We start from the raw sequence: 19481 nt of genomic DNA on the forward strand, positions 1-19481 counted from the left end.
TTAAATGTGTGCACCAAAGGCTTGGGCTTGGGCTTGGGCTTGGGTGTGGGACTTGGACTGAGCCGCCACAGAATCCTGCCCAGCTAGCGCGTCGATCCAGGCCAGGCAAATCCAGGCATTGTGTACACACTCAGTGGCGTGTATACATGAGCCGACAGTCATGATCGGCCACATTGCGTCACTAGTGCCACAGCTTCCGCCAATAGAATCCCCCGGGAAGGAGATCGATCTCTTGTGACAAGTACGCTCGTACGATCAATCAGCTGATCTCATCTCAGGTGATGAGCGAGTACCTGATTCTGGATGCACGAAACCGGATGGCTGTTTGGATTTCATGCGCACCAAAACTGCAATGTTGGGGAAAGGAGGTGGTGAAGGCGTTCTAGAAAACGCCATCAGACCACCATCCATGCTATGAATGCACATCTCGAGGGAGTGAAAGAATTGTTAACAAATAGCTAGTTAGTTCTATTATGATCTTTTTTTTACACATCATGCAGCGCAGCACGCCGTTATGGTGTTGTTATAGCGGAAACTTACGACCTTACGCTCAGTCAGCATCGGTAGACACCGCGTTTGAGCTCTTGTATAAGAACAAGGCGAAACGGAGCCTTCATAATTCTTTATATCCCACTATACAAGGCCAGAATTCCACATAAATTTATCGTTGAAAGTCACGGCTCATGAACTACATCCCCCCAGGTAACTCGGAAAACCAGAGCGACGACAATGGGTTGACCTCAGGCCCGCCAATACCATTCCTAGCAGTATTTGGCGGTATCCTCGGCTTTTTCTTGGCATTTCTCATCTTGTGCGACACTGCTTTTAAGTTCTCGCCGTTAATATCCATGCTAATGAACATAGCTACATGGTAAAATCACGATACCACCATCGCCAGCCTCAGCGAGACATCGAGTCCGCGACGAGCAAAACGAAGATTATATTTGATCTACAGACGCTGAACAATGCCAACCCATCGCACAAATACGAGGCGGTGAGGGTGTTGAAGAAACAAGTTCCCCCGGTTTTATCACAGCCCAGTTCAGCTGAAGTCTGGTAAGTTTACCTTCTAGAAACCGAGACTTTCCTACAAATACTCACACCAGTACAGTGCCATATGCCTCGAGGTACTTATAAACCAAGACTATGTCCGACGACTGAGATGCAAACATGTTTTCCACACAAGTTGCATCGACCCTTGGTTCCGAAAACACCATGTCGACTGTCCGCTATGCAAGTCGATCTTTATTCCAAATAGGCTCGACGGTCCAGAAGACGTTCATTAGGTAAAGTTCCATTATTGGCTCTAGAGGCGTGTTCAATCGGAGGTAACATCAAGTAACAAGGTTTTTATGAGGAATGCTCTGCCTGCAGCGCCTTTACTTATAGATTGGGAATACACAGATGCTTGGTTTTGATGTACTGTGGAGAATTAATAGAGAGTGATTTATAACTGTGATGAACTACATAGTGTATAGCCCTAATTACGTACTAACAGCAAGTAAGCACTTCCATCGTCCGCCTGATTGCCAGCCTGTTCATATAGCTTTCTTTGTCGCCACTCATACAGTGTATCGTCGACATTAGGCATTTCCTTATATACCTTAATCATTTCCGGTCGGTCCACGATAAGTAGTTCTTTACCACCATCATGCATTCCATCAATAAAGAACGTTATGAGTAGCGGGTCGTTCCAACCCTTCAAACTAATAGGCGAGATGAGTGTCTTCTCTCTTTTAGTGCACTTTGCGGCATAATCCTCGTTCTACCTTAGTTCCCGAATCCTCCGCGAGGCTGCTCTCAGTTAGCTCTCAATTAAGCGATCGGTAGAGTCGGAGGTTTCCTCGCTCTCACATTCGTTGTTGAAAACGCTTGCTAGCACCCTGATGGAGGAAGGAGCGGTATGATTTGAAGAAGACACCCGACTGATGGGATGGTGGAGCATGTATCAATCTTGGCTATTAGCAATGGCTGCCTGGAGACCGGAAACCAGCGTGTACAAGGTGATATTGGCCTCGCATCATTTTAAGTCGGAATCCCCGCGAAGAGGAGACTTAATACCCTGCGTATACATAATCTAGGTCTCGTATCCATGTTAAAGAAGGTCAATAAGTTTAAAACCTGGGATTATACCCACTATTTGAGTTGTCTGTTGGCAATGCTTAACACATGCAACTCCAATTCATTGGCAAAGCTATCAAATCGGTCCCTGAAGTCGGCGTGAAGAGTTTTCTAAACCAGACCAACAAAAGTATTAAGCGACTCTTGAATATTTATTAATGAGCACAGAAAGAATCCCTTTTTCACACCAGCCGCCACCAGCACCGCGAACATACTATACATCCCCCCACCCCAAGAAACTTGACGCGGATACATCAAGCTCCGACATTCTTCCTCGTTGACCCGTCCATCGGCGGAGACAACGGATTAAGTAATCTGCGGTTCCCCAGCCCCAGTAAGGGTATCCGTTTATCAAACACCACATAATTTATCTCGCTCGCCTTCTCGAATACCTCACCACTATCCTTAGCAGGAATACCGTGCTTAGCCCCCATATCACCACCCACGAAGATAGCCATCGGTGCCGCAAGAGCGACTCCACAAGGACAAGTCATTATGGAGACAGCGATGATAAGCTGAAATGAACCCGGCCACCTGCAGATTCGCCTTAATGGTTCAGTAGGTCATTGGGGAAGCCTAGGACCATCCCAACCCAGGTGATGATAGCGATGAGAGTGATGATAGAAGCAAAGTAGGTAGTAAAGAGGCCAGCGTCCTGCTCGATAAGGGTTCGATTAATCTGGCGTTCTCGTACGACTTGAACGATTTGGTCAGGCACCAGCCGTCCAAAAGCGCCTGAAATACGGACTGTGCCGGCTGACACTTTGTTGATGGTGCGGCACTTATCGAAATATTGAACTCATCCTAGCCCTCCCTCTTGTCTTGCAGCCGCTGTCGTCTTGCCGATGATCCAGTCTAGCGGTAGAGGGTTATCTTTGTATTACGCCGTGAGGTGGTATTTACCCGCAACAACGATGAATTGATGCCCTGGACCACCGTAGTCCATTCCCGATTTTTATTGAGCCAATTTCGCGCCACAAAGTCTTTCTGCTCTTATGATGACTATACCTGTGCAACTAACTCCCATCATGAAGCTAGTCTCGTAAAAATTGTATGTGTCTGGCACATAGTTAGATGACAAAATTAGCAATTGTGCTCTGCACGAGGGCAAACCAGCCATTAATGACTTTATATATTCGCTTTTCGCTCTTTATATTTAGTCTCAGAAAACAACACGTCTTTAGCTCTGGTTCTCACTTGGCAAAGTTGAAAGCCCCCGCATGTCGACTGCAAGGGTGTCGCGTTGGGCGAGCAGTTTATTGGCCATATCTTCCACGCCGCGAAGCCAAGGAGGAAATGCTCGCAAATCCAGGTCAAGGGTGTATTTTAAAATGGTATCTTCCTCCAGCTTAGTTAATTTCCGTAATTTGGGTATGTTATCGCCTCACGACGGTTTACCGAGGAGGCAGCGATCGAGTGTTGCATGATTGACTTATAAATTCTGGCTGCAGCTCGGGTGCTAAGTGATCGATCTTGTTTCACAGCTTCAACAGCCAGCACCAAATTGAGCCTCCTTTTTATTCGAGGCGGTGCTTGTTTATGGCTGAAAACGCGCCTGAAAGTTGATGGTCCCCGTTGTCGCGCTTATCTGCCTCATTCGCTTTTCAAGTACGTTGCGCCTCATTGTCTCAACGTTTACTCACCAATCCAATCTCAGTTTAAACACGAGAGTTAGATCTCCATGTTCGTCAATCATTTCCACATTCACCAACGTAATGTCATTGAGCCCTTTGTTTCCCTGGTTTTCAACACTCTTACTCCCGCTTCATTAATGTCTTTTGTATGGAAAATCCAACGATCACTATCAGTGTTCATCGTGAGATCAGGCTTAAGGGGGCCCGTTTGCGTCGATCCATGGCACGCCTGGATGTCCCCCAGACCGTCATCCTCACCCTCGCCATCACTATCGCTCCCATAACCTTCGTCGACCCCATCGAGAGGCGTTGAATGTGCAGTCATTGCGTTCGGGAATATCGAGGCGCAAACACAATTGTGAGATGTCTCCAACTGCTAATGGTGAGCCCTTTCTGGCAGTTGGCGATGCTCAGCCTACGAAGAATGTTAGCACTCGTCTCTTTTGGCATTCAGTTATCCAGGCGGTTGTCTAGTCATTTTGACTAGGATCCGCACTCAGGGCCTTAGATATCTGACCTTGCACCCGCAATGAAACAAAAACTCGGCCGACCCCTACTCAGGGGGTTAGGTAGGTGAACTACGCAACCGCTCTCTTCATCAGAGTGGTTGACAGAACCTGTAACGGCGTCGCTCATGCAACTATGTCAGCCATGGAAAAACAGCAGAATGACAAAATAAATTAGTTAAAAAAAAACAAGGTTTAAAGCCCCACTTTAAAGTCGATACGTATTTTATAGTTATTTTTGTCACCTATATAATTTAATGTAGGTTGACAGTGGTTACGCGAGCAACGCCGTTACAGGTTCTGTCACCCCTCTCTGAGGAACTCAGAGAGTGGCAGTGTAACTTGCTTACCTCGCCCCCTGAGTATACCTCAGGTGGGTAGGAGAAGGTCATCGGCAGTGATGGAAGAGAAGCATGTGATTGTGGTGAAGGTCTCATTTCACCATTAAACTAGCAAGTCAAGCTAGTGAGATGCTGCCCACCACTTTACAGAACGGTGAAACCTTTGTATCAATGACTTGTGCTGGTAGGATGGAAGAGGTGGTGTGGGCTTTAAGTTTACGGTGCTCACCGATGCTTCAGCGACACTTGCGGGGAAGTTTATGTTAACGGACAGACCCACCAGTGCTCTCAGGGCGCTCGAGTGTATACATGAGGGTTGCGCTAAAGCCTTTAAACTCTCCGTAGGAAAATTTTCAACGTGGAGGTGACATAACGCTGCGAGCAGGTCCCTGAAATGTGTGTAGAAGCGAAGTGCGTACAGCTTGGTTAAGTGGCGTGATCTCGCCCAGAAGCCGCACCCAGCAACGCGCTTTTAGGAATTCCGCTCAAGTCTGTCGTTAGGGCGTACCGTCTATGCTTCGTAGCATTCGACTGCAACAAAAGCGAAAGTATCTACTAGATGCTTTAACATTTATTACAGAATCCGGTCCCGGGCGGGCAGAGAGAGTGCACTTCTGCCCACGACCATTGCCTGCGGCGTGGTTCCACTGTAGCTTTGGCCCTAAAAGTTAAGCGAGACCGTCCACCCGTATTGCAGGGGTATTTGATGGCTTAGCCTCCGAAACCTATCGGCCCCACAGCGATGGGGCGGGGATTCGGGCGGACGGCACCGAATTTTGGGCTAAAAGTATGGCTGTCCGTGTTGAAATGAGCATGTTGTATTGATTAAAGAAGAAGAAAGACTAGCGCGAACCAGCGAAAGCTATAGACAAGAAGACATCCACATCCCAGCCACCAATGGATCGGAATAGCCATTGATCCGTCAAAGCAACTGATCTCAACATTTGCCTCGTCTCCAAGTTGATCAGGCTCGAAGAGGCGGACAAAGTAATTCGCTTCACGCTCGTCGATGCGTTCATAAATATTCAAAGAAAAGTAGGTTCGAATGTATCTCTAGTTTCCTAAGAATAGAGCTGTGTTCGACCTCTCCAAAGCCCAGAGTGTTGTCAAAGCTGCACCTCGATGCCCTCCAAACGACGCGCCCAACCACATCGGTTCAACCACCTTTCTGCCTCCTACTTATCATTGGCGTCTTGCACCCGTGCGCTGGCCACGCCTCCTTCTAGCACGCAATTTTAGCCCCGAATCTTCCCACTTATAGCAAGGACCGTTTTCATCGAACTGTGCCACCAACTTCCGTTGAACCTTCGTGGGATAGCTCTGCAGTAATTGGCAGCAGCCATCCCTACTCAATGGATACTTTCTGGCCAAAAGCTCTCTATACAGCACCAACAAACATAGTCGATCGTCCAGTTCCCACTCCTCCTCTGTTAAATGCTTCTTGAGAACGTGAATCACACTGAAGATCTGTGGAAACTTGTCGAGAACCTTATCCAGCCTCAGTGACGACTCAAGGTCAATTGCTAGAAGTTGAATGCTGCGGGTGACTTGGCGAGAGATAAGCCTGTTGGGCCATTCCGGAGAGTCTTCCTTCGCCATAGTTAGGCAGCTGTCTGCTGCCTCGAAGTTGCAATCGACGCCAGGGCCGCACCACTTCTCGATGAGGGCAGCCATTACAACTTCGCGTCGTTCCGATAGCAATTGTTTGAATACGCTTATATTTTCTTTAACCTTTCCTTGGTCCGTGGCTGTTTTCGTACCGGTGGATGTGTCGCTCTTCGTGTAAAGCTCGCATATGCGATTACCTCGATCCTTGTTTATAATATATGTGAGATCCGTGTCCGTTGGCTTGAACCCCTTCTCTTCCAGGCGAGCAACCACTTCTCTCCAGTTTGTGCTTGGCGAAGTCAGAGCATAGGAGACGACAGGACTCCTGCCATATTCCGCGTGGGTATTGATGTCTGGCCGCGCCATGAGAATGTCGACCAATTCTATGGAACCAGCGGATGCTGCTAGGTGAGGGGGGCCGACGCCATCGCGAAAGTTGATTGAAGCGCCTCGCTCCATAAGCAACGTAACTGTCTTAGTCTGGTTGGCAAGGATCGCCGATGTCAACAGAGTCCTGTCCGCTCCGTAGTCCACCGAAATGCCGCGGTCAAGAAGGTACTTCAAGAGTTTATTCCTTCCCGACGATGCAACTAGTTGGATAGGTGAGATCTTGATCACTTCGAAGCCGGTATCTGGGTGCCATGCAAGCCGTTGCTGAGTGTCGTTGAGGCCGGCATCTGCCTGCCATGCCAGCATTTGCTGAGTGTCATTCAATTTTTTAGTAGCGGGGAATCTGCTTTCGAACATGCTGATAATGGTTTCGTCTGTGGCTCCAATAGAGAGAAGTCTCAGCAGCCTCACTTCTTCCGGGCGTAGTCGCCGAGGAAGGAGCACTTGAAAAGCCGTGCATGATCGAACAAGGGCCGAGAAGCTCTTGGTATCCAGCAATGTGAGAATCTCGTCTTGCATCTCCCTCGGAAGATCTAGCAATGTCACGCTGCGCGGCATATCCATATCGAAGAGATGGCGATGTTGGGGGTGTCCAATGTAGTCCCAGACGGATGAATAGGCAGAAAGAAACAGAAGAATACCGTATGAAGGCACCTATGTGTATACAAAGAGCTTGCCAGAGCGAGTGTGTTATAGCGGACGGTTGCGGCCGTCGGTGTCGCGAGAGCAGTGGCCGGTTTTATCACCGGTTTTATCAATTACCGAGGGCCCCACAATGGGGCATGGCTAACTAACCATATAGCGAGATGTTACGCCCTCATCAATTCAAACCTGTCATCTCAATGACACGCCGCTGTGGAGACTGCCGGGCTCTTTAGTTCCTGCTTAGAGGCCACCGACAATGTACAATCTTACCAGACATTTGGCACTGATTCGCATGTTGTGGACACTCGGTCCGCTTTGAGCGATGGGGCCCAGGCGTGGGGATCAAACAACACAAGCTGCTGCCCGATCATCACTCTACCCTTGGTGGGTTAACTGAGCCAGAAGATCGCGTGTAATCCTCTGAACAAGAGCTATCAACGTGCGACGATCGTAGGATCCCCAAGGAATAAACTGACTGTGTTAGATCTATACTAGCAGAGCGGATGTAGGGGTTATCTTGAACGGCAGTCAAAATTATGTCTAGTAATATGCTCAAGGAAGCATAACCAAGGTCCATTGACAGCCGAGGTAAATTATACAAGTGTAACTATTATACACTAAATCCCTATGTCGTGTCTCTAGACCGAGATAATAGTGCTTCGGTCCAGGGAAATACCCGAGAGATCATGGTCCTGCTCAGCTTCTCCGCCTGGACCTTCGCGGGGCGACCATGGCCGCAATATCATCATCTGGACCTTGCCAGGGCTGTAATACTCTTTACACTTATGGTTAAACCAGTGTTCTGTTCTGAAGGTCTGCCAGAATTGCGGTTCTTTTGGACGGACAGTCAATTTAATGTCCAGCTCGATGGGGAGAGAGAGAAGTTGTTGTTTGATTTGTTGCTTGAATTTCCGACGTCTGGGCGGCTTCATGGTGTGCGACACTAGGAAACGTACTTGCAAGCGAGCGAGTCCACTAAATTTGGATAGTTGACCAAGGCTCGGAAGAATTGACTCGCCGACATCTTTGAAGCCAACCACAACGCTCCGGAATGGCTGAAGATTCTGAGTCTTCAAGACACGCGTAATAGTATGCATATGGAAGAAGCAGACTGTTAGCTGCTGGCGAAATATAAAGTCTCTGGGGTTTTGTCTGCGACGAGTTAGGCCTGCTTCTCAAAGTTCGGGTTAGGTGGTGCCTCACGCGGCCCAGCATGTTTTCCCAAACGAATGTAGATCCTTCACATAACGCTTCTTCGCCAGCAAGACATCGTTTGGAGAGTCAGATTCCATTGATTCCCCACATACGTCGAAGTCGAGTCTCTCGCCGGGCAGACGCATGTGAATTGTTAGGGGCTCTGGCATCAAGTAAACGCCAATGTCCCTCAGGATTTCACCGGGTAAGGCTTGCATCTTCGCGCCTCGGTTGAGAAGATATCTCTGGAATGAGTGTTTTTGTTTTCCACAAGATCATACCCGTTTTAAAAAGTCCGGAAGAACAGGAGGGGGGCATTCCAGTTAGCCGTTCGTCCTCACTAATCCTAAACAGGAAAGTTGGACCGAGTGGTCAGGCTCAGATTTCGGCGATTTCGTTAGCCTCGGCTGCTGACTTGGATCGTATCATTAGTCTCGGTACCAAGGGTCCGTTAGGGCTTTTTGTGATTAACCGCTATTACATATTACCCGACCAAGCATACAAAAGAGGATACTAAAGAGCCTTGTTTTTCTACAACGGGAAGCGGCGCAAAGTAGGCTTTATCAGCCACCGAACGACTCGCAAAAGGGGCTATGCTCAGCCAATCAGAGAACGAGGCACTACGTAACACTTCTCGCGCTTTCTATGACTGGATGTCACCAGTACAGTACCTACGCGCCTAGTGGGCCCATTCCAAGCGAAGGCTTCGGTATTAGCATATTGCAAGTACCAGGTCCTCATACCTTGCACCGGTCCCGGTGCAGGCGCGAGAACCCGCAAGTACCCAGGGGACGAGGTAAGCAAGTTACGCAACCCGGCACCCGCTCCAGAGGCGCCTGGACGGCCTCTCATACTACGTCAGCACTCAACTGAGGCCACAACACAACCACAGAGATGAGGAGCTGCCAATGCTGCTACTTCTTGGCGCGCAGCGGTCAAACTTCAAGATCCAGGCCTACGATGAATTCCAGGTTACTTGGATATCTAGCGGTATTCGCACCCGTTGAGAGGCTCGTCTATGATACAGTTCCCCCAGTTGGTTAGTAATCGCGGGCTTTACTGCTTGCCAGGTATCAAAGATGTTATATTTGTTTGTTTGTTTGTGTATTTTTCATCCGGGGGGCCGTGAGACCCCAGAAGTCTCCGCATGCAGCTAGGCAGTGGCTGCAGGGTAACAAGGCCTCTTGGCCACTTGACCAACAGGTCACCTGACCTCGATCCATCGAGGTCATGACTGCCTAACGCGGTATAGTACGGCTACCCTGCAGGCACAAAGACCGCGCCCTTAGACGGCACAACCGTAACAAAAAAGGTTCAGGGTACCTAGGTATCTTACTCTTTAGGGAATGAATTCCTTCAGCCCTAGGAAGTGGATGTGGGTGCTCGTTCTCAAGATATTGCTCAAAGTATCTAGACATCCCGAAATTCCGGCCACAATGCTTACAATGCACCATTTGAACTCTAGTCTGCAACCGGGAGTATTTCAGTTCGATGTTGGTCATCGCCGGCGTCTTGTTGGTGGTGACGATCCTAAACGCGGGGTAATCCAACCTTGCCCCGTGCACGCCTGATAAACCAAACTCAACCCTGATTGCATCACGACCCACCCAGTGACCCTCTGATCATTGACGGAGCATATGCTTTGAACGAAGTACGATTGTTTCTTCTCTCAGCTGTTGCTTACCTCCCTATAGCGTGATCCAAATGTTACGAGATGCATGAAAGGTGTTCGCTCGGTGTCCACTTAAGCTCAACTCCGCCATGCCACAGTCTAGTCAGGCATTTGCCGAAGTAACCCTTAAAATAGCCGTGACCGTCCTTCCACACTGAATTTCGGCTTAAAGAACAGTTTCCTCCATCATATTGACTAAGTCGCCGATGGTTTTTTGCTCCTCGCTCTCATCATCGGTATTGTTGTAGTCGCGCAAATCAGAAACCCAATGTTGGCAGAGGTCGGGTTGGCGCATGGTTAGTTGGCTATCTATTTATATAGATGCTAGTCAGCGGAAAAGAGCACAGCTATTCTAAGCATTTTACTCGCCCTGAGTTTGCCGGTCTTCATGGGCTTCTATGCTGATTATGGATCGAGCCGGGATGCGGTGAAGGATTAGAAGCTCATGGGTTGGGAAGCAAGGGGCGATTTCCAATGCCGCCATGAGGAAAGGCACATCAAATATATGGGTTTCTGGTGGAAGTCGATAAACCTCTATCTCGTGAATGCGAATAGAGGTGTAGGATCCGACGCGCTGGTTTGCCCAATTCTGGGCGTGTCTCTTGTCACTAAAGACCGATAAAAAACAACTGCGGCGCCGACTACTCCAGTTTATATGGTCTGTAATGGCTTGCCTGAATTCCGACTCATTGTGGAATGTACGGGCATGGTCCATAGCGACCAGATCGCCAGTACTCACATCTCTTTGTGACTGGGAACCTGAGTGGGTAACTCTCCAAAGGCGTCGTGGAGGTTGGCTACACCTGTAGTGGTCAAGGTCAAATCCAGTAGTCATTTTTGGCGAGGTAGGCCACAACAAACGTGCCTCAAGTTTTGAGAGAAGGCTTAGGGAAATCCAGGGCACCAAAAATTGGACGCCGTCAACAGCTCAGGATCCGAGTATATGATATCTAAATCTCGCTGTAAGATAAGGAGTCTGGTGACTGACTAGCAGTCCACGTCACATTGACGTCAGGCGAAACGAACAAAATTGCCAGCACAGACAGCACGCTCAACTCATACAGTAGATGCGTAATTAAGGTTTATGTACTCGAGATTGTAAAAGGTGTGGTGGAACGATGGATACACCTGACGCTCCCCAGCCCGCCGAATCGACTAGTACGCAGCCATAGACAAAATCTGCAGCAGATCTTTATATCCTAGCTAGAGTATCAGAGAGCACTAGAAATGTGTCAAACAGGATTGATCAGACGTAGGACAGCTTATGCTACATGTGCGAAATCACGAGAGGGCTGGTAAACTCATGTATAACTGACTGGCCCAAGCGTTTCAGGGTGTCTCATATCACATATGGCCTGGTCCCCCGTAATAGTGCTATAAGCCTCTATCGGCACCTGAAATCCTTTTTTCAATGGCTACCATAGCGATTATAGCCCGGGCTTTTGCCCTTTGGCGTGGCGGTTTAGATACACCGTTATATCTAGCGCAGCTTCATCTCTACACGTCTTGCTTGGGCCTTACCCACGCCGACATACTTCCTAGCCTGTAAACACATGGCTAGAATGGCCGTCCAGCTCTTATCTGGGGACGAGCCAAGTACGTTACTGGCACTTTTTATCAGCAAGACATGCACAGTAGGCTGGGACTGCAAAACTTACTCACAAAGCCAGATTAGGAGCGGCACTTTTACAAACGGACGATTGACGGGACTTCTGAAGACTGGCAAGAGTCTGGGATGGAATCTGAATCTGAGTGGCGTTACCTAACATGTTCACGTTCTTGATGGACTGCAGGAGTTCAACTTGAAGGGTAGTAGTAAAGGGGCGGGAAAAAGGCAATGGTGGCGGACTGGAGTGCAAGGTCTCGAGACAAGGGCCATGGATAACGTTGATCATCAGAGGCAGGGACAATGTACGAATAAGTTATGAGGAGCGATCAAAGAACTTGCATGGAAATAATTGTTGAAACCTGACCGTCAGGGTTGGTCACCTCAATGACAGAAGTTGCCCGGGACACGGTTTCGGAGCCCTGATCAGTATGGTCGCCAGATTCCGTCGAGTCAGAAAGAGTCAGAGTCGATGTTATTTCAATCTATCCAAGCACAGATGAGACAAACCCATCGTGACACATCCCAGACCTACTCACCAGCGTTTGGCTAGTTGAAATGACAGTGTAGTCCGTGTGAGTACCTGAAATCTCGATATCGGTGGTAGGGGATACGGGAACCGGCTTCACGATAGTGATGATGGTTGTGAAGCAATTATCCTGTTTGGACGAAGTAGCCCGAGGAGGAGGATAGCACATTTCGTTTGACCCGTACTTCCAGCCTTCGCGGCAGCAGCCAAGGCCGCCACGTCGCCCCTCTATCAACAGCCTGACCCTCTCACATAGATACGCCGCTTCTCTACGATTTTTTGCGGTATTGGGTTTTAATACCGTCATATATTTATAACCAACCCTTTTGCTACTATGATTAATGGCTTCCGTTGGGCTCGTGATTGCAGATAATAATACGCCGCTTCTGCGTTGCCGTGCCCAGAAATTTCAGGAATCTCGTTAAGCAAACCTCACTATTTCTACAAACAACAGATGGGCCTCCTATGAACGCACACGACATCAAGTGTGCTGAAAGAGGCCCTCGAGAACATGGCATATTCCTAAAAGAATGTGCAATAGTCGAATCAGCCACTGACAACGTAGCCAGATGAACTACAAGGGCTAACCCATGTCTAGTTCCTTGTAAAAATGAATACGGCTCTATGTTTTATGTCTAATGTTCCGAGTCTCTTGCCTTCTTTCTGGGTTGCTCTGGGTTGCCAATGAGCATATTTAATGCTTGTGCCGCGGAAACCCTCTCCTCTCTCTGGCTGCTTTGTTCGGCATACGGATGCCTAATCATAGCCAAAATAGCTTGTTTGAGCGCTTGAAACCACAAGTTAGCCATGTAGGACATTGTAGGCGAAATTTCAGAAAACAAGACCTGGGCAGTTTACCTATGTTCGTCATGTCTGCCAAGCTCGCCACTCCCTCTTTATACATTTTTTGAAAATGGGGTCTAATCCTTTCGCTGGCGGGGTCTCCACGTCGCCATGGGTTATAGCTGCTGTTCCAGGGGTGACGTCGGTGGATCAGCCACAAGGCCGTGACGCCAATTGCCCAAACGTCAGTCTTCTCTGTGTACCCAGTCATCTCTCTCTCAGGGGAAAGCCAGCCAATCGTTCCACCGGCGCCAAGTGTAGCAGGTAGTTGTTGTCCCGGGGCAGGAGTCTTTTGGGCACCATCGAGGTCAAGCAAAACAATAGATTTGACCTCACGGGTCCAAGTTCGAATGCCAACATTAGTCGGTTTGATGTCGCCATGAAGCCACCCATTCCGGTGCATGAAATTTGTGGCACCAAGAAGGTCCAGGAGTATGATCCCGGAGATACTCAGTCTACACAGTAAGTAACATCCAACTGACTCGGTGGCTGGCCTCACCTTTCATCTCCTTTGCCAAAGAGTCCTTTCACGTAGGCTGAATGCAGTGTCTCTGCAACTGCTGGCTCCAGGACAAACCATAGATCCGCAGTACGGTTGATTCCTTTGTCATCATCGGTGATCATCTCGACCAATCCAAGGAGACGATCCTCATCCTGGCTTCTGGCCAAGGATGTGAGCATATCCAGCTTCCGCTGGAGTTCTTGAACCCATCGTCTATCTTGACCCACCGTCATGCGCTTTAACGCCACAACCTTCCCCTTGTCGTTCACGGCAACGCTCACTCTGCCAGAAGCTCCATGGCCTACGGTCCCTGTTGTCAGAGTCCACTGGCCGATCTTGATGCTACCATTTTCGGCTGGAGTTGGTGTTAATGCTAGTGTTGACTGGCTGGTTTGAGTCCCTATGACGTCCTGTAAATACTCATAAAGCCGATCCTGGTAGGTCTCTGAACGGGAGAATCGGGCATACTCGACACGATAGCGTTGACGCCCAAACGTCACTGCCGTTACGGCGTCATTCAACACGTGTATCCCTCCAGAGATGCGTTTTTCATTGATATACGTTTGGGCGCGATCGGATGCAGACTGGACATAGGTGAGACCTGTACTGTGAATTTGAAGAACCGCATGATGACGCCGGACACCAACAATGGTACTGTCGTTAGGGCGCAAGCAGAGAACCAAGTCATTCAAGCTGTGACCTTCTCGAAGGCCTCCGAGAGTCCAACCTCTTGAGGGTTGTCGAGGCGGTTGACAAAGTGCGAGAAAGTAACAACCGGTCCAAATTTCCACGTCCGGCTGAGGTAGGTTGTCTTCTTCATGAGATAATGACTTGCTCGTTGGGGAGGATGTTGGAGAAGAAGACGACAGGTCGCCTGTCAAAGCATGCCGTAAGAGCCTCGTAGCCTCAGCATCTCTAGTCTGATCTTGAGATATCCACATGTATTTCCTAGCGTGCTCTTGAGCACTGAGCGTTTCAGGATTGTTTGATTGCTCCCTGAGCCATTCTGCAACTTCGGAAAAAGAAAGCCTTGCTTCTGCGTTTTCTGGTGTTAAGATTATGGTTGCTTCTCCAGCTGCTCCTCCGGGGAGAGTTGGATCTTCGTTAGTGGCCTGGCTATTTGGGGAGTCTCCTGTATTCATGATGGAAGTGATAATGGATGACGGAATTGTTATTTGCGTGTGATTTGAGAGACGGTGGAGGTTCACGTTGAGGTCTAGGGTGGCGTTCTTGGGAGGGGTCGGAAGAATATTACTCCGCCCCTCGATAACCCCTGCCCTGTTGACTGCTCCAGCTGACGCAACCAACTCTCTGCATCGCCATCACGAGATTTATGTTATGGCTTGATGAACGTCCCGCGCAAAACACGCAGTTGGCGGCAGTGCCTTGCCGATGATTTCGAGGAGGAGTATGGAGTAAGTGTCTCGTCGAATTCCTTGCGACGCGTTGATTGAAGCTAATGCGGTCCAGCCTCTCCCTGACCCTGTCGCCACGTTTGGAGCCGAGCTGGTGACAGCACCGTCGACACCCGTCCTTTCGTCCAGTATGGCCGATCCCGATCCGTTGTTCATTAGTGAGCTTCACGAGCGCATCGAACGCATTGCGTCTCTAAGCCCGTCGCGACGCCTACGACGCCCGATCCTCTTTGATCTGTCGCCACTCTCCTCCAGCGATTCCGACGAGCCAGATGTTGCGCCGTGGTCCTTGCGAGACTACGCCGCCAAGCTCTTTGAGAGGGCTGCAAGGAAACAAAACCAAGATGGAGGGCCGATTGATGGGACGGCTGACTTGAGACGCCCTGCCAAGCGACAGCGTGAGCAAGACGCGACGGCAACGGCGACATCCAATAAACGAGCGCGACACAAGAAGAACGGGGAACAAATATTGGAGCGAGAACGAGCAATCGATCCAGTGAACTCCAAGAGACGACGCAAGACTCGATTGTCCCGACCACAGCAACTCCACAGCCCTGCCCAAACAGATTTATCCAACTCGCCCGATGACCAGATCTCAACCATGTCGCCAGCCAACACCTCTGCGAACCGTTCAGCAACTTGACAATGTCTTGTTGTTGTGTCGACGCCTTCATTGGCCGAGCATCCAATACCCCCAAATCATCGTCGATAGCACCACCTCTACTGACAAGCACTCCTGGTCCCGGGCCTGCCAGGTCCGAAGTCGAAGTGCCCCTGGTAAACCGATCCCCTATTTCCCTCCCCCATTGCCAAAAGAATTTGGCGCTGGCCAGAACATGGCGCCTCTCGGTCTATTCACCCGTGCTGAAAAAGTGAGGGACTGCCAGGGAAGACCGTCGAACCAAGTCGCCAGGACCTCGATGAGTCTTGGTACCGTCTTCGGTTGTGACACCGCGTCCTTTTGGCGCGGGGATGGGCAGGTAGCCTCTTCTGCGGTGTGAGCTATCAACACGCTGCATTAGCAACGCTTACAGAGCAAGGTTTCACTGGGAGTCGAGCCATGTCCCATCCCTCCGCTTGTAGTGTAAGTCTTTGCCTACTTGCTTGGGCAATAATCATGGAAGGAGATCAATAGTTTGTGCCATAGCGCAAATCTCTGATGCTCCAGTTCATCCGATACTAGCCAGGAAGCCCTCGCGGGCACAGAGTAATGAGTTGCATCTTGTCCAAGCTTAAGGGCAAGCCCCGAACCACTCTCATTCAGTACTAATTCACGTACATGGTCACTGCTCCCGTCATCCTCGTTGTCGCCTTGGAATGGGGTAGCGAGAATCCTGTGACCACGAGGGGATAAGAAATACAAACCAGAGCTTTCTTCTCGTTTGTGATGAGAACTAGTATACATACTAATAACTGCCGGCACTCACTTTGCGACCCTGGCAAGAGTCTCTCTCCATACCCTGGGCCTGATCCCGGTTGCTTTGCCGCTTCCATCCAGCTCAAACTCAAAGTCGTCAATGCCAATGCCGCCGTACTTGAGGGCATCCACTCCGCCCCATGACATGCAAAGATCAACCCAGGGATCGACGCTGCCCGGTAGAGGCCTATTAGCCTAGATGTCTCTATTGTCTAATGTCAATATCAGATTGAAGCAACACCAATTAGGATGATCTGGCCGGCGACTGTGCTGGTATCGCCTACCCTATTTAGATCAGTGTCTCCGATTTGCTATGACAACCTTGAGCATCAAAGTCTATTACATCTCGCCTCTACACTAAATGCCAAGCAACTGTCGATTTCAACTGTGAGGTTGCACCCATCCACTCTTACATAAAGGCTCCCTCAACCAGGCCGGTATCACGCTGGTCGGCTATCCGATTCCGCTGTCAAGCTTGATCAACCAACACACTGTGCCTCATGTACCAGAATTGTGTACTGGTCGTTCAAATATCATGCCCCAGAACATTCCCACACTTTCTCTCATCTTTGGCAGGACTTCGGTCAAATAAAAGAACCCTTTTTGACTCAAAGGTAGTCGTTGATTTTAATCTCAATCTTGGCCTCGCTATCGAGGTTGCCATGGCCATGAGGAGGAGGGCACGTGTAGCAACGATAAGACGTTGATGGCCTTACTCAACATTCAACCATTGACTCCAGAGAAGCCAGTATATCAAATATACGGGTTACAAGCACTCTGGAAACGTAAAGCTCATAAAAAGCCCCCGGTGAAATGCGTCTCAGGCTCATCATCGCCATTTTTGACGCTTAAGTCAGCCGTCAGCAAGGGATGGCATATTTACACGGGAAAAGACAGCAAGGCATAATCAAGAGAAGGTCATTGTCTCCGGTGCCATACTGAAGAGAGTAGAGGGAATGGCTGCAGGGTAACAAGGCCTCTTGGCCACTTGACCAACAGGTCACCTGACCTCGATGGATCGAGGTCATGACTGCCTAATGCGGTATAGTACGGCTACCCTGCAGGCGCAAAGACCGCGCCCTTAGACGGCACAACCAAACCAACCTTCCCTTGTAATCACACTTTCTTGGCATGCAAGTGTTAAGAAAGTAGCCTCATCTACACCTTAATCCTTAACAATCGCACACCAAACACTCAACCTGCGCGTTGCGCAGCCGCACGCGGCGGCGATGGCATCGTCTACGACGAACCCGCCCGCTGTTCCGGATCCCTTTCGAACGGCCCAATGAACGGCCCAATTGGTGTCTCACCCGGTCCCGGGCGCATGGCTCAGACGCCGTCCTCGCCACTCAATGCCACCACCACCACCACCACTGCCGCAGCTACGGAAGGAGCTCGCCCTGACCACCCCTCATCACCTCCTGGACAACGACCAAGTCTCTATTGTTGAATCAGCCAACAGGCTCGCACGCGAACGTGTAGAGGAGTATAACGCCAAACTGACGGTCTTCCAGGCCTTCTGCGCCAAGTTCAAAGAAGCTGCGCAGTAATTTACCACTGGAACGACAATTCGCCCAACAGTTCGCCAACAGCTTTCTAGACTCCTGGAGCCGCGAGCTCTCCGGTGCTGGACCAACCCCCAAGCCTACGTACAGCAGCGTCGCTGCCTCACCTCCTGCGGCGATCCTGGCCACCTGCTCCCCCTCCCCCTAAACGCTAACGGCCCGCGTCGCCGGGAGCAACCGGCGACTATCGCCCCACCCCGAGAGGACCTCCAGGTCTTCATCCGCCTAGAAGCTGGAGCCCCGGCTCGGGCCCCGTGGGAGGGGCGGCAAGGGAAGAAACAGGTGATTGGTCAAAAATCCGTCTCCATTCTTATTTAAATCCCGTTGCCATCCATTCCCATTTCTCAGCCATCCCCATCCCCATCCATCTCCATCCATCTCCATCCATCTCCATCCATCTCCATCCATCTCCATCCATCTCCATCCATCTCCATCCATCTCCATCCATCTCCATCCATCTCCATCCATCTCCATCCATCTCCATCCATCTCCATCCATCTCCATCCATCTCCATCCATCTCCATCCATCTCCATCCATCTCCATCCATCTCCATTTCCTCTCTCTACCTGGTGTCCTCAACATTTCATCACGCAAGATGGCCCAGCCATTGTTTAAAAAGGAATTGGACTCTTTAGAGACACAACGCGCCTCTTTCAATCACACCTCGTCTCTCAGTAAAGAACAGAGCAAATGGCTCGGCAAGGTCGTTGCGTTATTCCAAGAATTACCGGACCGAGATCAACTGCCGAACACGACCAAGACGCGTCGTGAGACCGCTCGTGTGAACTTTAAACAGATCCATGATGAACTTGGATGCGAGGTTTTTTATCTCTGCACATTCTCTTTTACCATCACTCACATGGGAACAATAAAGCACATATCCGAATTGATTACAGAAATCCGATCATGGCGAGCGAATAAGGTCCTCCCAAAAAAAATTTGTGACGAAGAGAAATGCCGAAGAATTTTCGGAGGAACAAGTACGTGCCAACTGCCTCTTCGCCCCGTTCAATACACATTCTAATGTCCAACAGCGCAATGCAGCGCATATTTGCAGATGGATACCTCCTCCCGGGATGATCACTCCTTCCACGGCCCACCTTTGAAACGCTGTTGTATCGGTATCGATGAGCAACGGACAAAACAGACCGTATCGCATGAATACTCCGAAGGGAATAACGACATTGGTGAGGGGACTGGTGATGGAGACAACAGCGACGTCAATAATGGCGATGACGATGTCGGTATCGATGCCGAAGTTGATGACGAAGACGACATCGGCCGGGACGAGGCAATACAAGATAGTAAATACACCAAACCCGTCTGACAATTGATACTGACTTGATGAAGTATCACTCAAAGGAAGACAATACCAGATAACGGCGATGGATGCTATCCGGGTCTTGTCCAACTTTCCGGCCACTTCAGTCTGGTTGACGATGCCCGAGTATCCCGGGTTCACGCCGTTCATTACCTTTTGTTGCCCGCAAAA

At 49.8% G+C, this 19481-nt stretch overlaps 4 protein-coding genes across 4 annotated transcripts; 2 read left to right on the forward strand and 2 right to left on the reverse strand.

The window, feature by feature from the left end:
• Nucleotides 1-5784: 5784 nt before the first annotated feature.
• On the reverse strand, nt 5785-7164 carry MRS44_018514 (uncharacterized protein; the record flags this gene model as incomplete). Its single annotated transcript, XM_065615993.1, has 1 exon — nt 5785-7164. One exon carries the CDS (start codon nt 7162-7164, stop codon nt 5785-5787), a length of 1380 nt encoding a protein of 459 aa, XP_065472065.1.
• A 5717-nt stretch (nt 7165-12881) lies between these two features.
• On the reverse strand, nt 12882-14733 carry MRS44_018515 (uncharacterized protein; the record flags this gene model as incomplete). The annotated part of the gene is made up of 3 exons (XM_065615994.1): nt 12882-13033; nt 13105-13544; nt 13589-14733. 3 exons carry the CDS (start codon nt 14731-14733, stop codon nt 12882-12884), a joined length of 1737 nt encoding a protein of 578 aa, XP_065472066.1.
• Nucleotides 14734-14937: 204 nt separating this feature from the next.
• Nucleotides 14938-15649, forward strand: MRS44_018516 (uncharacterized protein; the record flags this gene model as incomplete). Its single annotated transcript, XM_065615995.1, has 2 exons — nt 14938-15006; nt 15062-15649. The coding sequence occupies 2 exons, from the start codon at nt 14938-14940 to the stop codon at nt 15647-15649; spliced, it is 657 nt and encodes a 218-aa protein (XP_065472067.1).
• A 2126-nt stretch (nt 15650-17775) lies between these two features.
• Nucleotides 17776-19316, forward strand: MRS44_018517 (uncharacterized protein; the record flags this gene model as incomplete). Its single annotated transcript, XM_065615996.1, has 4 exons — nt 17776-17969; nt 18024-18270; nt 18675-18969; nt 19024-19316. 4 exons carry the CDS (start codon nt 17776-17778, stop codon nt 19314-19316), a joined length of 1029 nt encoding a protein of 342 aa, XP_065472068.1.
• Nucleotides 19317-19481: the final 165 nt, after the last annotated feature.

Source organism: Fusarium solani (assembly GCF_023522795.1).
Source record: "Fusarium solani strain SB1 chromosome Unknown bctg00000016, whole genome shotgun sequence".
NCBI lineage: Eukaryota > Fungi > Ascomycota > Sordariomycetes > Hypocreales > Nectriaceae > Fusarium > Fusarium solani.